This window comes from Macrobrachium rosenbergii, chromosome 7 (genome assembly GCF_040412425.1).
Source record: "Macrobrachium rosenbergii isolate ZJJX-2024 chromosome 7, ASM4041242v1, whole genome shotgun sequence".
Taxonomy (NCBI): Eukaryota; Metazoa; Arthropoda; class Malacostraca; order Decapoda; family Palaemonidae; genus Macrobrachium; species Macrobrachium rosenbergii.
This window is the reverse complement of record NC_089747.1, coordinates 770,001-787,500: the sequence shown is the minus strand read 5'-3', so window position 1 is coordinate 787,500 and position 17,500 is coordinate 770,001. Positions and strand designations below refer to the sequence as shown.

The window sequence follows — 17,500 nt, the reverse complement described above, 5'->3', positions numbered from 1 at the left end:
ACCAATTTGCAGCCCTCTAGCCTTAGTAGTTTTTAAGATCTGAGGCCGGACAGAAAACTAATAAAAAAATAACTTTCTTTAACAAAATAAAAAAATAAAATCCTCTTCATTCTCCTCCCCAGGGAACGCCCCTTCAGCGGATCAAGTTGACAAGCAGCCAGCCACCAGGGGCACCCATCCAGAAATCGGGCCTGCGTCTTGCGGACGGCCCCACGCCCTTGCAAGGGAGACTCCAGATTTATTACAAGGACAGATGGAGGTCGATTTGCACCAATTCCAAAAAGTGAGTCTGCGGAGGAATGTATAATTTTTTTTTTGTATGTTTTGACAGGTTTGATGGAAAGTTGTGTATAATTGTGCGCGTTTGTGTTCGTGTCATGCAGGCGATTGTGGAATAGGGGTATTGTGGTATTTGTTTATTTTTTTGTTATTTATTTATTTTTGTTAATTTATATATCAATTTCTTTATTTAGTTTTTGTCTGTTTATTTACATGTACATTTGTTTTGTTCATTTCTATATTTATTTCTTTATTTGTTTATTTATATATTTATTTGGTTAATTTCTGTATTATTATGAGCATTATATATATATATATATATATATATATATATATATATATATATATATATATATATATATAGACATATATATAGCATATATATATATATATATATATATACACAGTATAAATATGTATATATGTATATATGTATATACACATATATTTACAGTATATATATATATATATTTATATATATATATATATATATATATATATATATATATATATATATATATATATATATATATATATATATCTCAGACAGATTTCATAGCATCCAGCGTTATCTCTGCACCGAGACGAAATAAATATATATATCTATTTACCGAAATGCATTTCCATTAACGACAAACAAAAAAAAAAAAAAATAAACAGATAAAAAAAAACCCACCCACCCATTTTATCCAAATCAGATGAATATCCACCATTTCTCTCACTTTACCGTCGAAATTTCCTTTTGAAATGCCGAATACCTCTCTCTCTCTCTCTCTCTCTCTCTCTCTCTCTCTCTCTCTCTCTCTCTGACGGTAATGACCTCCGTTTGATTTTGTTTGATTCTCGACGTCGGCCGGACAAAGTGATGGAGAGTTCAGACTATATTTTGCCAAGTAAGAGAATTCGCATTTTCCTCCCTTCAGGTCGCAAGTATTGGCAAATGTTTCGTTAGATGGAGTTTATCAGGCGTCACCCGTACTATCTTCTCCCTCAGTGTTTTTGTATTTTTGTCAGCTGAGGCGATTGACAGATTTAAATATATATATATAGATAGATACATACACGCACACACATATACAGTATATATATCCAAAGCTATTTGAGGTACCTCAGGAACCCCTGCTTTCTCCCTCTTTATTTTTGTTAGATGAGTCGAATGCCAGAATTATATATATACTATATATATATATATATATATATATATATATATATATATATATATATATATATATATATATATATATATATATATATATACTTATTGTACGATTCCAAAGCTATATGAGGTACCGCAAGGTCCCTCACTTTCTCCTTCATTTTTGTCAGCTGAGTCGACTGCCAGAATTTACATAAATATATATCATATATAAATTATAAACGAAATTAAGATGGAACACTGATGCCAGATAGTAAGTAAATAACTGTTGATATTATTGATGCCAGTTAGCAAATAAATACTTGCAGAGATTATAGAATGTTCTATGACATTTTAGGCATATATTTTGCCGTCAGAGGATCTCCCCAGAAAGTGCCAGCCTACCTGATTATTTTTTCATAATTTATAGATAAACACATACAGAAACACACGTCTAAAATATGTAAATTAAAAGGTAAATATATATATATGAAGAATGTTCGTTTAAAATGTGTAAATTGAATGATAAATAAAGTTATGAAAGATACACGTCTAAAATATGCAAAACAAAAGGTAAATACATATTTGAAAATATACGTCTAAAATATGTAAAGTAAAAGATCAATGCATTTATAAAAAATATAAGCTTAAAATATGAAAATTGAAATGTAAATAAACAAAATATTCAGTTATACAGGAACAGCTGACTGGACCAAACCTCATGCATAAGACCCTACGCAGATATTTCACAAAATAGATCATTTCATCTTTCCCAGCAAAATTATGATTTAGAATTCGGAAATACCTTTTAAATTGGTTCAATTAGGTCTCTCTGCTACGCTTTATGACTCTCAATCATTATCATTACACGGAGGAAGGAGAGCAATTAAGAGGGAGGGCCACTGAGACGGGCAAAATTGCTCTCCAAGGTATCAAGGTGCCTTAATTTCTTTGAAGTCCGGCGCAAGAAGAAGATGAAAAAGAGAGAATTTGCGACCGGTTTTTTGACCTCTCGACTGTGACTGACTGACTGACTCAGGAAGAGAGAGAGAGAGAGAGAGAGAGAGAGAGAGAGAGAGAGAGAGAGAGAGAGAGAGAGGAGGTAATTAACAACTTGAAAACAGTTTTGGAGGGATATATAGTTGATTTCAAATTTAGGTACGAGGGAGAGGCAGAAAGAATTGTAGATTAGTTTTGAATAGTGAAGGAATGGACTTAGGGAGAGAGAGAGAGAGAGAGAAAGGCATGGACTAAGAAGAGAGTGAAAGAGAGAGAAGAGAGGAACGGACTGAGAAGAGAGAGAGAGAGAAATGGAATGGACTGATAAAAGAGAGAGGGAGGAATGGACTGAAAAGAGAAAGAGAGAGAGAGAGAAAGAAAGGAACGGACTGATAGGAGAGAGAGAGAGAGAGAGAGAGAGAGAGAGAGAGAGAGAGAGAGAGAGAGAGAGAACACGTCAAATGGTCGGGGGAATGAAAATTGATCAACGTGCTGGGGGGGAGGATTCCCTTGTTCCTTTACCCTCTCTCTCTCTCTCCTTCCTGTCCTGAGGAAGCCCCTGCAGCGTATCCTTCTCTCCCTCCTCCTCCTCCTCCTTCTCCTCCTCTTCCTCCTCCTCACCTGCTACAAAAGAGGAAAGGGGGCGAAGGAAGTAGGAGGCGTTCATAAGAGTACCGAGAAGGGGTAATAAATTCTCCCCCCTTCCCCTCCCCTCTCTTGGTTCGTGTTCACTGAAGCTTCCACCTGATGTGAGGAGATGAGGGACCATTTTGGATTCTCTCTGTTGCCCTCAGGAAATGCGACGCCAGGTTATGCAAGGCAAGCAGATGCGGGCGGATGTGATGTAAAGCTTCTTTCATGTTAGCACGAAATTTATGGCCTTTTATTGAAACAGAATTTGTGCTTCTTTTGTTTTGACAAAAGTTGTGCCCCTTTTATTTAAACACAAAATTTATACCCTTTTATTTCAACAGAATCTTTTTTTTTTTTTTTTGCTTTTATTTTGATAGAAATTTTATGCTCTTTTATTTAAAAAAAACTATACCCTTTTATTTTAACACAAAATCTATATAATTTTATTTTAACACAACATTTATACACCTCTTTATTTTACACAAAATTTATGCCTCACTTCTTTAAAAAAAATTATGCTCCATTTATTTTAACACAAAATTTATGCCCTTTTATTTGATACAAAATTTATACCTTTTTAAAAAAAAAATTACATTATACCCTTTCATTTAAACACAAAATTTATACCCTTTTATTTAACCCAAAATTTATAAGCTTTTATTTTAATACAAGATTTACACCTTTTTATTTTAACAGAAATTTTATCTTCCTGTTATTTCAATACAAAATTCATACCCTTTTACTTAGACAAAGAATCTATTCCACTTTCATTTCAACACAAAATTGGCCCCTGGACTCCCTTGGAGTAAAGCCTGAACGAAACCAAACTAGTTTTCGGAGATCAAAGTTGGCTGAAACTTGCTTCAGTTTCTGAGGCCCGAGAAACAGGAATTAGTTTGAGTGTAAATGAAAGTTCCTTCTTTGATTGAGGATCAGCTTAATGCACAGCCCTTCCAGACCTCATCAGTCGAAGGCAGAAGCTGCCTGCTGGAAAACTTTTCCTCCCGACCTCTTTGATAGTTGTTGTAGTTCACGCTGGAGTTGCCTGATGGCTTTGATGAATGGCGGTGGAGGAAGTGGTTATATATACTACGCCAGTCCAGAGGGAGGTGGGGTCTGGACGAGTAGGTGTCTGGATGAGGTGGGTGTCTGGAAAAAGTGAGAGGGGAAACAGGGGTCTGGAAGAGGTTGGGATCTGGAAAGGGACGGGCTTCTGGAAGAGGTGGGTGTCTGGAAGAGGTGGGGTCTGGAAAAAGTGAGAGAGAAGCAGGGGTCTGGAAGAGATCCAGAAGGCGGGAGGGTCTGGAAGAGGTGGTGGTCTGGAAAAAGTGAGGGAGAAGCAGGAGTCTGGAAGAGATCCAGAGGGAGGGAGGGTCTGGAAAGGGGTGGGGTCTGGAAAGGTGGGGGTCTGGAAGAGCTAGTGGTCTGGAAGAGGAAGGATCTGGAAATGGCATAGATCTGGAAGGGTGATGCCTGCATAGAGGTGGGACTCTGGAAAAGGAAGGGACCTGGAAGAGGTTGGTGTCTGGAGGAGGTGGGGCTTTGTAAGAGGTGGGGGTCTGGAGGAGTTGGAGATCTGGAAGATGTGGTTGTCTGGAAGAGGCTGGAAGGTCTGGAATCAGTGGAGGTCTGGAAGAGGTAGGATTCTGGAAAAGGCGAGGCTCTGGAAGAGTCGGGGTTCTGAAGAGGTAGTTCTGGAAGAGCCGGGGCTCTGGAAGATCGGGGCCCCTGGAAGAGGTGGAGGTCTGGAAGAGGTGGTGGTGTGGGGTAGGAAGCTACAGGATATACGCCCAGTGAATCCAGTCATGGAAAGAAGGCAAGAGCGTGCTCTCGGGAGCGTGTACGTTGGCTATATACGCTCCATGCTCCGTGTCATTCTCCTTAGCTTGACTAAAAACTTGGCGCGAAGTCTTCTGCCGTTAATTCCTTCCGGTAGCGGCATCTCCTCTCTCTCTCTCTGTATGTCGCTCTCTATCTTACTGTCTTTCGGTGTGACATCAGCAATTTCGAAATTAGAGTGTATCGAAATCTAAATTTGACTTCTCTCTCTCTCTCTCTCTCTCTCTCTCTCTCTCTCTCTCTCTCTCTCTCTCTCTCTCTCTCTCAGGAATCAGGTCAGTTTTCAGACTCTCTCTCTCTCTCTCTCTCTCTCTCTTCCAAAAGAAAACGTGATAAAAACTCTTCCAACAAAAGAAGGATTTCCAGCATCTGTTCCATCAACATCCCCTCATCTCTCTCTCTCTCTCTCTCTCTCTCTCTCTCTCTCTCTCTCTCTCTCTCTCTCTCTCTCTCTCTCCCCAATCCAGTTTCATTTCCCGACAATCTCCATCGCTACACTTCCCTAATCTATTACTAATTTTATCTCGCATATGCCCGCCCGGATCGAGAATCAGATATCTCTCGGGCGCGCGGATTCGTCGTGAAAAATCCCGAGGAATTTTATTCCTTGTCTTCTTTCAGATTCCGCCGCGGATTCCGCTGCCTTAAAGCTTCTTTCTTCTTCTTCTTCTTCTTCTTCTTCTTCTTCTTCTTCTTCTTCTTCTTCTTCTTCTTCTTCTTCTTCTTCTTTTTGGGGCGGGGGTGCTATATTCGCTTCCACGAATTTTATTTTAAATTTATAGTTTTGGTTTCGGAGTGTCGAGTGTAGACGAGGCGACAAGATTATTTCTGAAGGCTTAGAATTATTTGTTCTTTTTTACACACACACACACATATATATGTATATGTATATATATGTATATATTAAATTCTCCATTCAAAGATTAGTTTGTTTCACTAAGCAAATAAATAATTTCTGTCTGTATTTGTCCATTTAGTCTTGCTGTTACTTGATTATTTTAATTGAAAGTGGATTTTAATAAATGAATAGTAATGATTCCGCATAAAGCCAAAGCAAAAAAAAAACGTTGATTATTGTAGCAAAAATATAATAATTTGTAATTAATTAAAAATATAATTTATATATTAATTTTGATAATTATGAAAACAGAAATGGGAGCTTTAACTCCTCAATCAATGAAAACAAAATGAAATTGATGATAAAATGATAGAATAATAAATAAAATATAAAAAAATGAATTATGAAGAGATTAGTGGACGATTTTAACAAAATATAAATAATGCAAAATTTCAATTTAACAACTGTAATGAATAAAAAAATAGACTGATAAAAAAGAAAGTTATAAAATGACATTAAGCAAAGTTGAAGACGGCAATGAAAATAAAAATAAAGAAAAGACTCAAAGCCCAGACAAAGGCTTGTCCAGACTTCAGACAATGCTTTTTCAAATTCAGAAAAATGCTTTTCCAGACTTCAGACGAGGCTTTTCCAGACTTCAGACAAAGGCTTGTCCAGACTTCAGACAAAGCTCCTCCGGAATTCAGACAAGGCTTTTCCAGACTTCAGACAAAGGCTTGTCCAGACTTCAGACAAAGCTCCTCCGGAATTCAGACAAGGCTTTTCCAGACTTCAGACAAGGCTTTTCCAGACTTGACGCGGAAAACAAAAGAGAGGCGAGACGATGCAGAGATACAAAAAATAATAATAAAAAAGAAATAAGAAAATCCCGGAAGAGAAAAAGGATATTCCAGGGAGATATGCATAACCGAATTAGGGAGTCAGGCTCTCTCTCTCTCTCTCTCTCTCTCTCTCTCTCTCTCTCTCTCTCTCTCTCTCTCTCTCCAGAAGTCAGGTAATTTCCGGTCCTGTCTCTCTCTCTCTCTCTCTCTCTCTCTCTCTCTCTCTCTCTCTCTCTCTCTCTCTCTCTCTCTCCAAAAGAAAACGTGATAAAACTCTTCCAACAAAAGAAGGTCCAGCATTGTTCCATCAACATCCCTCTCTCTCTCTCTCTCTCTCTCTCTCTCTCAATCCAGTTTCATTTCACGGCTTAATCTCCATGCTACGCTTCCCTAATCTCTCCCAAATTTTTAAACGGATCAGAATCAGTATTCGTCGTGAAAAATCCCGAGGAATTTTATTCCTTGTCTTCTTTCAGATTCCGCCGCGGATTCCGCTGCCTTAAAGCTTCTTTCTTCTTCTTCTTCTTCTTCTTCTCTTCTCTCTTCTTCTTCTTCTTCTTCTTCTCTTCTTTTGGGGTGGGGGTGCTATAGAATTTTATTTTAAATTTATAGTTTTGTTTCGGAGTGTCGAGTTGTCGACAAGATTATTTCTGAGGCATTTGTTCTTTTTACACACACACACACATATATATGTATATGTATATATATGTATATATTAAATTTTCCATTCAGAGATTAGTTTGTTTCAAAATAAATAATTTCTGTCTTTATTTGTCCATTTAGTCTTGCTGTTACTTGTTATTTTAATTGAAAGTGGATTTTAATAAATGAATAGTAATGATTCCCAGCCAAAGCAAAAAAAAAAAACGTTGATTATTGTAGCAAAAATATAATAATTTGTAATTAATTAAAAATATAATTTTTATATTAATTTTGGAAAACAGAAGGGGAGCTTTAACTCCTCAATCAATGGGGACGATTTTAACAAAATATAAATAATGCAAAATTTCAATTTAAAATAATGAATTAACTGATAAAAAGAAAAGTTATAAAATGACATTAAGCAAAGTTGAGTTTTGTAATGAAAATAAAAATAAAAAAAGACTCAAAGCCCAGACAAAGGCTTGTCCAGACTTCAGACAATGCTTTTTCAAATTCAGAAAAATGCTTTTCCAGACTTCAGACGAGGCTTTTCCAGACTTCAGACAAAGGCTTGTCCAGACTTCAGACAAAGCTCCTCCGGAATTCAGACAAGGCTTTTCCAGACTTCAGACAAAGGCTTGTCCAGAAGACAAAGCTCCTCAGAATTCAGTCAAGGTCAGACAATTTTTCCAGACTTGACGGGAAAACAAAAGAGAGGCGAGACGATGTCTCTCTCTCTCTCTCTCTCTCTCTCTCTCTCTCTCTCTCTCTCTCTCTCTCTCTCTCTCTCTCTCTCAAAGTCAGGTATTTCTCAGGAATCGGGTCAGTTTCTCTCTCTCTCTCTCTCTCTCTCTCTCAAAAACTCTTCCAACAAAAGAAGGATTTCCAGCATCTGTTCCATCAACATCCCCTCATCTCTCTCTCTCTCTCTCTCTCTCTCTCTCCCCCAATCCAGTTTCATTTCCCACGGCTTAATCTCCATCGCTACGCTTCCCCTAATCTCATTACCCAAATTTTTATCTCGCATATGCCCGCCCGGATCGAGAATCAGATATCTCTCCCAATTTAAACCAGATTCCGCTGCCTTAAAAGCTTCTTTCCGGATTCTTCTTCTTCTTCTTCTTCTTCTTCTTCTCTTCTTCTTCTTCTTCTTCTTCTCCCTTTTTCTCTCCTAATTGAATTTTATTTTAAATTTATAGTTTTGGTTTCAGAGTGTCGAGTGTAGACGAGTCGACAAGATTATTTCTGAAGGCTTAGAATTATTTGTTCTTTTTACACACACACACATATATGTATATGTATATATATGTATATATTAAATTTTCCATTCAGAGATTAGTTTGTTTCACTCGCAAATAAATAATTTCTGTCTTTATTTTCCATTTAGTCTTGCTGTTACTTGATTATTTTAATTGAAAGTGGATTTTAATAAATGAATAGTAATGATTCCGTATAAAGCCAAAGCAAAAAAAACGTTGATTTTAGTAAAAATATATAATTTGTAATTAATTAAAAATGTAATTTATATATTAATTTTGATAATTATGAAAACAGAAATGGGAGCTTTAACTCCTCAATCAATGAAAACAAATGAAATTGATGATAAAATGATAGAATAATAAATAAAATATAAAAATAAATTATGAAGAGATTGGACGATTTTAACAAAATATAAATAATGGTAATGAATAAAAAATAGACTGATAAAAAGAAAGTTATAAAATGACATTAGGGCAATGAAAATAAAATAAAGAAAAGACTCAAAGCCCAGACAAAGGCTTGTCCAGACTTCAGACAATGCTTTTTCAAATTCAATGCTTTTCCAGACTTCCAGATGAGGCTTTTCCAGACTTCAGACAAAGCTTGTCCAGACTTCAGACAAATTCAGACAAGGCTTTTCCAGGGGTTCAGACAAGGCTTTTCCACCCAGGACAAGGCTTTTCCAGACTTGAGGGAAAGGAGAGACGATGCAGAGATACAAAAATAATAATTAAGAAAATCCCGGAAGAGGGTGGGTGATTGACTATTGTCTAGGATAATCTAGGATAATACGGTTGCCTAAAGTTTGCATTATCGTTTGCCTATTGTCTAGGGTAATCTAGGATAATAGGGTTGCCTAAAGTTTGCATTATAGTTTGCCTATTGTCTAGGGTAATCTAGGATAATAGGGTTGCCTAAAGTTTGCATTATCTTTTGCCTATTGTCTAGGAGTAATCTAGGATAATAATATATCGTTTGCCTGCCTAAAGATAATATGGTTGCTAAAGTATAAATTTGCATATTGTCTAGGGTAATCTAGGATGATAGGGTTGCCTAAAGTTTGCATTATAGGTTGAGTTTTGCCTATTGTCTATTATTCTAGATTCTAAGTTTGAAAAGATTGCTTAGCCATCCTAGTTATAAATAAGTATAAATCAATATATATATATATATATATATATATATATATATATATATATATATATATATATATATATATATATACTTTACTTGTGTTGTGACTGTAACAACAACCCAAGCTACATTGCTCCTCCTACCCTTTTACCAGAATAAAAAAAATATCCCAGATTTACAAGCTTACGTTCATTGTGGATTCACAATACAACCGAAATAATTTCAAACAAAGAGCAATCCCCTCAAAAAAAACACACACACAAACAAAAAACACTCAGACATCTCAGAAGATGGGAATCTTCATTGCAATTTGTCTAATTCTTTCAAAGGCTCAGGTTTGTAGAATTCCATTTGCAATTTCGATCAGTTTAACGTCAACGGCCGGAGTTCGAAACTCGCATCGAATCAAGCTTTCAGCAGGAGTTCCGTGAAGTGGTTGTATGAGAGAGAGAGAGAGAGAGAGAGAGAGAGAGAGAGAGAGAGAGAGAGAGAGAGAGTCCTGCTGATCTATTTCCCGTGAATTTTTATAGTAATTTTTCCTTTGCATTGAGAGAGGAGGAGAGAGAGAGAGAGAGGGAGAGGGAGGGAGAGGGAGAGAGGCTGAATATTGATTGTCAAAAATGGAGAGAGAGAGAGAGAGAGAGAGAGAGAGAGAGAGAGAGAGAGAGAGAGTTCTGCCAACCTTCAAAGATACCTTTATAATTTCTTCCTTATTTGAAGAATATATATATATATATATATATATATATATATATATATATATATATATATATATATATATATATATATATATATATATATATGTGTGTGTGTGTGTGTGTGTGTGTGTGTGTGTGTGTAAAATAGTAGTATTTTGTATAATCAATTTAGACCAGTTTCTAAAAGCCTCACATAATACTATACATTAATTTTTTATCCGTGGTGAAAACTTTAGGTAAAATTTGGCTATAAATTCTATCTTTTTTCACTTTCCTTTTTCTCACCCCTCCCCTTCCCCTCCCGCTCCTCACTTCCCCCTCCCCCTTTAAACCAACCCATTAACTCACATGCTTTGTGGAAAAAAGATTAAAAAAATTTTGAATTTTGTCGGAAATACAAAGATAAAGTGTTGCCCAAATACAGTATATCTGAAAAGGCTAAAAGAGAATTATGCACAAGCTCTCTCTCTCTCTCTCTCTCTCTCTCTCTCTCTCTCTCTCTCTCTCTCTCAAACTAAAATAATTTGGGGAGAATGTCAGAAGGACTCTCTCTCTCTCTCTCTCTCTCTCTTCTGATTATTCAATGTTCATCCCCTCTCTCTCTCTCTCTCTCTCTCTCTCTCTCTCTCTCTCTCTCTCTCTCTCTCTCTCTCTCTCTCTCTCTCTCAAACAAAAAATAATTTGGGAGATTGTCAGAAGATTCTCTCTCTCTCTCTCTCTCTCTCTCTCTCTCTCTCTCTCTCTCCCCCCCACCCAGGCTAGAAGTCTGGAAGTTCGGAAATCTTTTCAGGATCTCAGTTGAGAAGTTGCAATGTCTCCTTCCTTAAGACAGTTACTGGACAAACGCTTACAGCCAAAACACATTTCTGTTCTAGTGTTGAGGACAATTGTTTTAACTTTATTTTCATACTCAGCTTTATAAAAATGTAGAAAACACTTCAGTGAATGCATTTACCACATACACACACACATACACACACAAATGTTATTATTTAATAATTTGGTATCTCTTGGTATCTCATGTTATCATACTTCAACCAAGAACAGTATGGACGGGTCGACACTGCAGTAAAATATGTCATTAACATGTTGGCAATATATTCCACACATATGGCCAAGAAGTTGACTACAAGTCGACAACTTGTTGGTAGTCCTAACCAAGTGCTTCATACGATTAGGCAGCACGTGCCAATATTCGTTCTCCACTTCCAGTCATTGACTCGTTGTCAACATGTTCGTGACATGTATACGACAATTCGCCAACATGTGTGTATGACATGATTTCCATTAGTTTATCTCTTACGCTGGGTTGGGTTATGTATATGTGTATGTATATATATATATATATATATATATATATATATATATATATATATATATATATATATATGTATATATACAGCATATTATTATATATATATAAATATATATATATATATATATATATATATATATATATATATATATATATATATATATATATATGTATATATATACATATTATTATATATATATATATATATATATATATATATATATATATATATATATATATATATATATATAGATGACTGTAGAAATATTTCCTGTTAAAACAGAATTTCATCAAATATAAGGAGCCCATAAAAACGCCAAAATGTAGAAAAGCAAATGCTATATTTCAGAAACCAACTGTCTCCCTCTTCAGGCAAGTAACACTTACACACACACACACACACACACACACACACACACAAGTTCTCTCTCGAAATCATTAAAACCCATTCACATCCCAGACCCCTCTGCATTCATCCGAAAAAAGGAGTAAAATGAAATTTAAAAAAAGGAAAACAGGCAGGAACTTTGTAGGAGTTATTTCCCGTTTCCCAAAAATTTGGACGACAGAATTTGGCTCTGCTTGCGTAACTTTTCTGTCCATCTGTCTCAAAGTTTGACGTTTCCAAGCCTTGCAGTCACATACGCACACATACACATACATACACACAAACATATATACTATGCATATATGTTTTTATATATCTATATATATATATATATATATATATATATATATATATATATATATAATATATATATATATATATATGTGTGTGTGTGTGTGTGTGTGTGTGTGTGTGCGCGCGTGTGCGTGTGTGTGTGTATAAGCACATCCGAATGTATAGTATTGCAATTATCATAACATACACAACCCTTTAAATTTCAATGAAACTCAGGTCACACCATTTTAATCCTGCAGCACCAGTATGGGGCATAAGGTCCCCCCTCCCCCTCCCCTTCCCCCATTCCCTCTGACGGTAGGAGGAGGAGGAGGAGGAGGACCACCACACAGGTGTCCCGGAGGAACTCATAGTAAGGACGCCCAGTGACACGTCCAAGAGAATTATGGGACAAGTGACGCCCCTAGCTGTCTGCCGGCCATTAGCAGAAACTATTACGGCTCCTCCGTCTGTCATTCTTGGTTAAATGCCCCCCAGGCTCTCTGCGAAGAGGCGTGAGGGGAGGGGGAAGGGGAGGGGTATGGGTATGTGAGGGGAAGAGAGGGGAGGAAAGGTTAGGTGAGGGATGGGTGGGGAGGAGGAAGGTAAGAAAGGGAGAAGTGAGGGAAGAAAGGGGAGGAAGTGAGGGGTAGTAGGGAGGGGAGGGGAGTGGGAGAGGGTAGGTGAGGGGAGAGAGAGGAGGGAAGGGGATGGGAGTTGGGGAGGGGAGGGTAGGGTAGGGGAGGGAAGAGGGGTTAAGGGGGGAGAGTGTTAGGGGAGGGAAGGGGAGGGAGATGGGTAGGGGAGGGGAGTGGGATGGGTAGGGTAGGGGAGGGGAGGGAGTGGGGAGAGGAGTAAGGAGTAGGGTAGGGAGGGGAGAGGTTAGGGGAAGGGGAGGAGAGGGGGTAAGGGAGGGGAGGGGTGAGAGGGGTAGAGGAGGGGGATAGGTGAGGGTTGGGAGGGAAAGGGTTATGGGAGGGGAGCGGGAGGAGTAGGGGAGGGTAAGTGAGGGGATGGTGATGGGTAGGGTAGGGGAGAGGGGTAGGGGAGGGGAAGGGAGGAAAGGGGATGGGTATGGGAGGAGGGGAAGGGAAATGCCCTACAGAGGGCATGTGCTTCTACAGGGAAGAAGGACGTGGGCGTAGGATGCTGCCATACAGAGGATACTTATATAGGATGTCCATACTAATGCTGAAACTTGTAGGATGCCTCTACGTCAACCATAACTGCTATTAATAGTCTTGAAACTACAGGTGCTGTTGAGGCTATTTACTGTCCTGCTCCATCTGTCTATCCAGCTATCTATCTATAATATATATATATATATATATATATATATATATATATATATATATATATATATATATATATATATATATATATATATATATATATTGACTATTTATCACATCACCGTGATTCATATACAATCAGAAAGCTACAAACGTCCTTTATGTCCAATTCACTCTTCCAGAGTAATATATTTTCTTATATATGTTACCGAAGGGAATTTTTAGGTGATAATGAGTCCACCGTCCAGGAAACCAGCGACGGACGGGAGAATCGGACTACAGTGACGCTAACCAGTCTTCGACGGAGGGGAGAATCAGGACTGTGACACGCTAAAGCCGACTGGTTGGCGTGTAACAAATTCGCTGTTTCGATCACGGGACGGTGGGACAGCATATGATTACTTCCAGTGAAAGTTTGCTTTAGGAATGAATGATATATATATATATATATATATATATAAATATATATATATATAATGGTTAGTTTGGACAGTATAGAGACCCAGAAACTAAAGGAGATGAAGTACGAGGATCTGAAGGTGGAACTGTGAAAAACCAACAATTAGAGAGGCTGGACAGCAAGATTAAAGCAAGGAAGCGTAGGGAATGAATGTAAATTAAAAGGCTAAAAAAAGTGGGTGCAGCTAGGGGCCGAAAGGACGCTGCAAACGCCCTTCTTAGTAATGCCTACAGTGCACCACCTCGGCCCTACCTTGCTGAGGGAATCTTCTTTGAGAATTCTGAAGGAACTTAATATAGGACTACTTCTACAATATCTATTTGCGTGGGCGTGTATATATTTATATTAACCTCTGTTATATTTAAATAATAATTCATTCTTTGGGAATTTTGAAAACCAGCTAAATTTAGTTACGTCTATGATATCTATTTGCTTGGACGTGCTTGTATTTATAGTAGCCTATGTTATGTATACTTACAATGGCCTCTGTTATCTCTTCAAAACTTGAATTTTTAAAATAACATCAAAGGAGCCATTCACTAACACATCCCAAGTTCCAAGAATATTACACGAAGGGCGAGGCTTCTATTTCAGAGGCGTGACAGACTCATTTAAAGGGTTGGCTAATCATCTAGATGAAATATCCCGGTTGTTTTTTTTTTTCATCATAATGAAATTGCCCTCCATCGTGTGAGCGTGATAATTGAAGCACGCACTTTGTTCATTGCGATGTAAATGTATCATCATCACCAGGACGAGAAATCGAATTGGAAACAGTCGGAGATACGTGACTGCATCGCGTATCAGCACAGGTACACAGTTCAAGGAGAAGGGAAGGATCTGGGATTCAAAAATTATAATCTACCCTTTCAGCTGGTTCTGTAGACCTTGACGTTTGAACTACTTCGAGTCGCGGAGAGTACCGTACGTAAGCGACCGATTCTGAGAAACCTGTAATCTCTCTCTCTCTCTCTCTCTCTCTCTCTCTCTCTCTCTCTCTCTCTCTCTCTCTCTGTAGCCCCGATGTGAGGACGTCTTAAATATTTCAATCGCAGGATGAATGTAGCTTCAGGATATGCAAAGGGTGTTGCCGTTTCTTGCGTCAAGGTCAGAGCGTGTGTGTATATATATATATATAGTTATATATATATATATATATATATATATATATATATATATATATATAAATATATATATATATATATATATATATATATATATATTATATATATATATATATATATAAATGTGTAAAATTTCAGATGAATATACTAATTATATATATATATATATATATATATATATTTTTATTGCAAGAAAAAATTATTTTCCAAAGAGAGCAAAAAACGTGAAAACGCACTCAATTTCATTCTGGAAAGAGGATAATTACCCTCCTCACTCTGGCACTCGGAGCGAAGGAGTATTCCCAAGTCCCTTGAGACCAGGGCTACTGGACCATGAAGTCATCACACAAATTGGGCTGCGTTGCTCGTCTAAGAATGCATGTGGCTTACTGTGAATCGAAAAAGGATAGTTTCACGTGGGAAAATTGACGTGGCAGTATCCAGCGCTTTCTGGAAACTATCAAGAGGCTCCCAGGAGATCTGGAATGCAACGTGATCTTTCTGCTGATGCTTGGGAATCCTGGAATCTTGGAATCAGATAGTGTTGTTTACCGTTTGTGCCGTTTTCAAACATCCTTTTACACGTGTATATATATATATATATATATATATATATATATATATATATATATATATATATATATATATATATATATATATATATATGTATATGTGTGTGTGTGTGTGTGTGTGTGTGTGTGTGAGAGTGTGAGAGAGAGAGAGAGAGAGAGAGAGAGAGACAAGAAGAAAAGACTAAACACGATGAAAATACAAAGCCAGAATGGACAGCAATTGAGCGAGCAAATGAGGACAAAGACTAAATTGGACTCGTATCTCCTCAACTCGAATCAAACGGAGTTGGCCGTCCCTCCTCCCCCCTTCCCCACGCTCCCTCCTCCCCCTCCCACAGCCCACAAATCAACGTCCTCCTCCTCCTTCTCCTCCTCCTCCTACTGTTCTTGACCGGGTGCGAGCCAGTGTGGGTGATATGCCCTGACCGCTGTTTCCTGTGGGATTGATTTTGAGAACTTGGTAATATACGTTCCTCTTCCCTTCCCCTTCCCCTCCACCTTCCTCCCCCTTCCCAGTCCTTCCCCCTGCCCCCTTCCCTCCCCTTCCTCCTTCCCAGTCCCTTACCCCCCCTTCCTATTTCTTCCCCCCTCCCCTCCCATTCCCCCCTCCCCCCGTTCCCCCTCCCTTCCTTCCCCTTCCCCTTCTTTCCCTTCCCTTCCTCCTCCCATTCCCCTTCCTCTTCCCCCTTCCTCCCCCCTCCTTCTCCTTCCTCCTCCCCTTACCTTTCTTTACCTTCCTTCCCCTTCACTTCCTCTTCTTTTTCCCTCCCCTCCCCCTTACCTTCCTTACCTTCTCCTCTTCTGTTACTCTTTCCAGAGGGCCTCTTATCCTTCCTCGCACTCATATTCCCCAATGCTGAGGAGATTTGGGGTTGGGGAAATATGGGTAGGGGGTTTTTGGGGTTGAGGACGATGCGTGCCACCCACCCTTCCCCCTCCCTCCTCCTCCCCTACCTTCCTCCATCCCCCCCTCCTGCTCATTCCAAAGGCCTCTTATCCTTTCTGGCAATCATATCTCACTCCCAACCCCCATTCTGAGGAGATTTGGGGAGGGGGGGGGGCGGTGGCCGGAATTATGGGAAGGAGGAACATATATAATCTTAGCCCCGAACTCCGGAACCACACAGAAGTGGTTCCGTTCTCATGGATGGCAGTGTGGAACCTCTCAGGTTCCACTTGAATGAAAGTTAAAGAACAACCAGGTTCTATTATATATACAGTACACACACACACATACACACACACACACATATATATATATATATATATATATATATATATATATATATATATATATATATATATATATATATATATATATATATATAGTGTGTGTGTGTAATATGTTAGTATTTAACTCAGTCATCACAAATAAAAAATTAAAACAGTTAAAATGACATTGAAAAAAGCCTGATTGTAAATATGTTTTGAGAGAGAGAGAGAGAGAGAGAGAGAGAGAGAGAGAGAAATTAAAACCTCAAGAAAGGAAAAAGTATGAAAAAGTATATTAAAAAAAGCGTGATTTCAAACCTGTTTATTGTATGATGAGAGAGAGAGAGAGAGAGAGAGAGAGAGAGAGAGAGAAAGTTTCAAGCCTAGCTAAAGTAAAAAACTATGAAAAGGACATTCAAAATAGCCAGAGTTTAAACCTGTCATAAGAGAGAGAGAGAGAGAGAGAGAGAGAGAGAGAGAGAGAGAGAGTTAAAAACCCGGCCCCTGGCAACAATATTCAATCTGGATATCATCAGGCCGTATCAAGCCAATTGAAAACCGTGAT

The 17,500-nt window shown here is 38.1% G+C and overlaps 1 protein-coding gene across 1 annotated transcript in view; it reads left to right on the top strand.

Annotated features, from left to right (window-relative positions):
* bark (protein bark beetle) overlaps positions 1-17,500 on the top strand; it is a 140,751-nt gene that overhangs the window by 46,345 nt on the left and 76,906 nt on the right. The window contains 1 exon segment of the mRNA XM_067106238.1: positions 123-283. Coding sequence (XP_066962339.1) covers positions 123-283 — 161 coding nt within the window.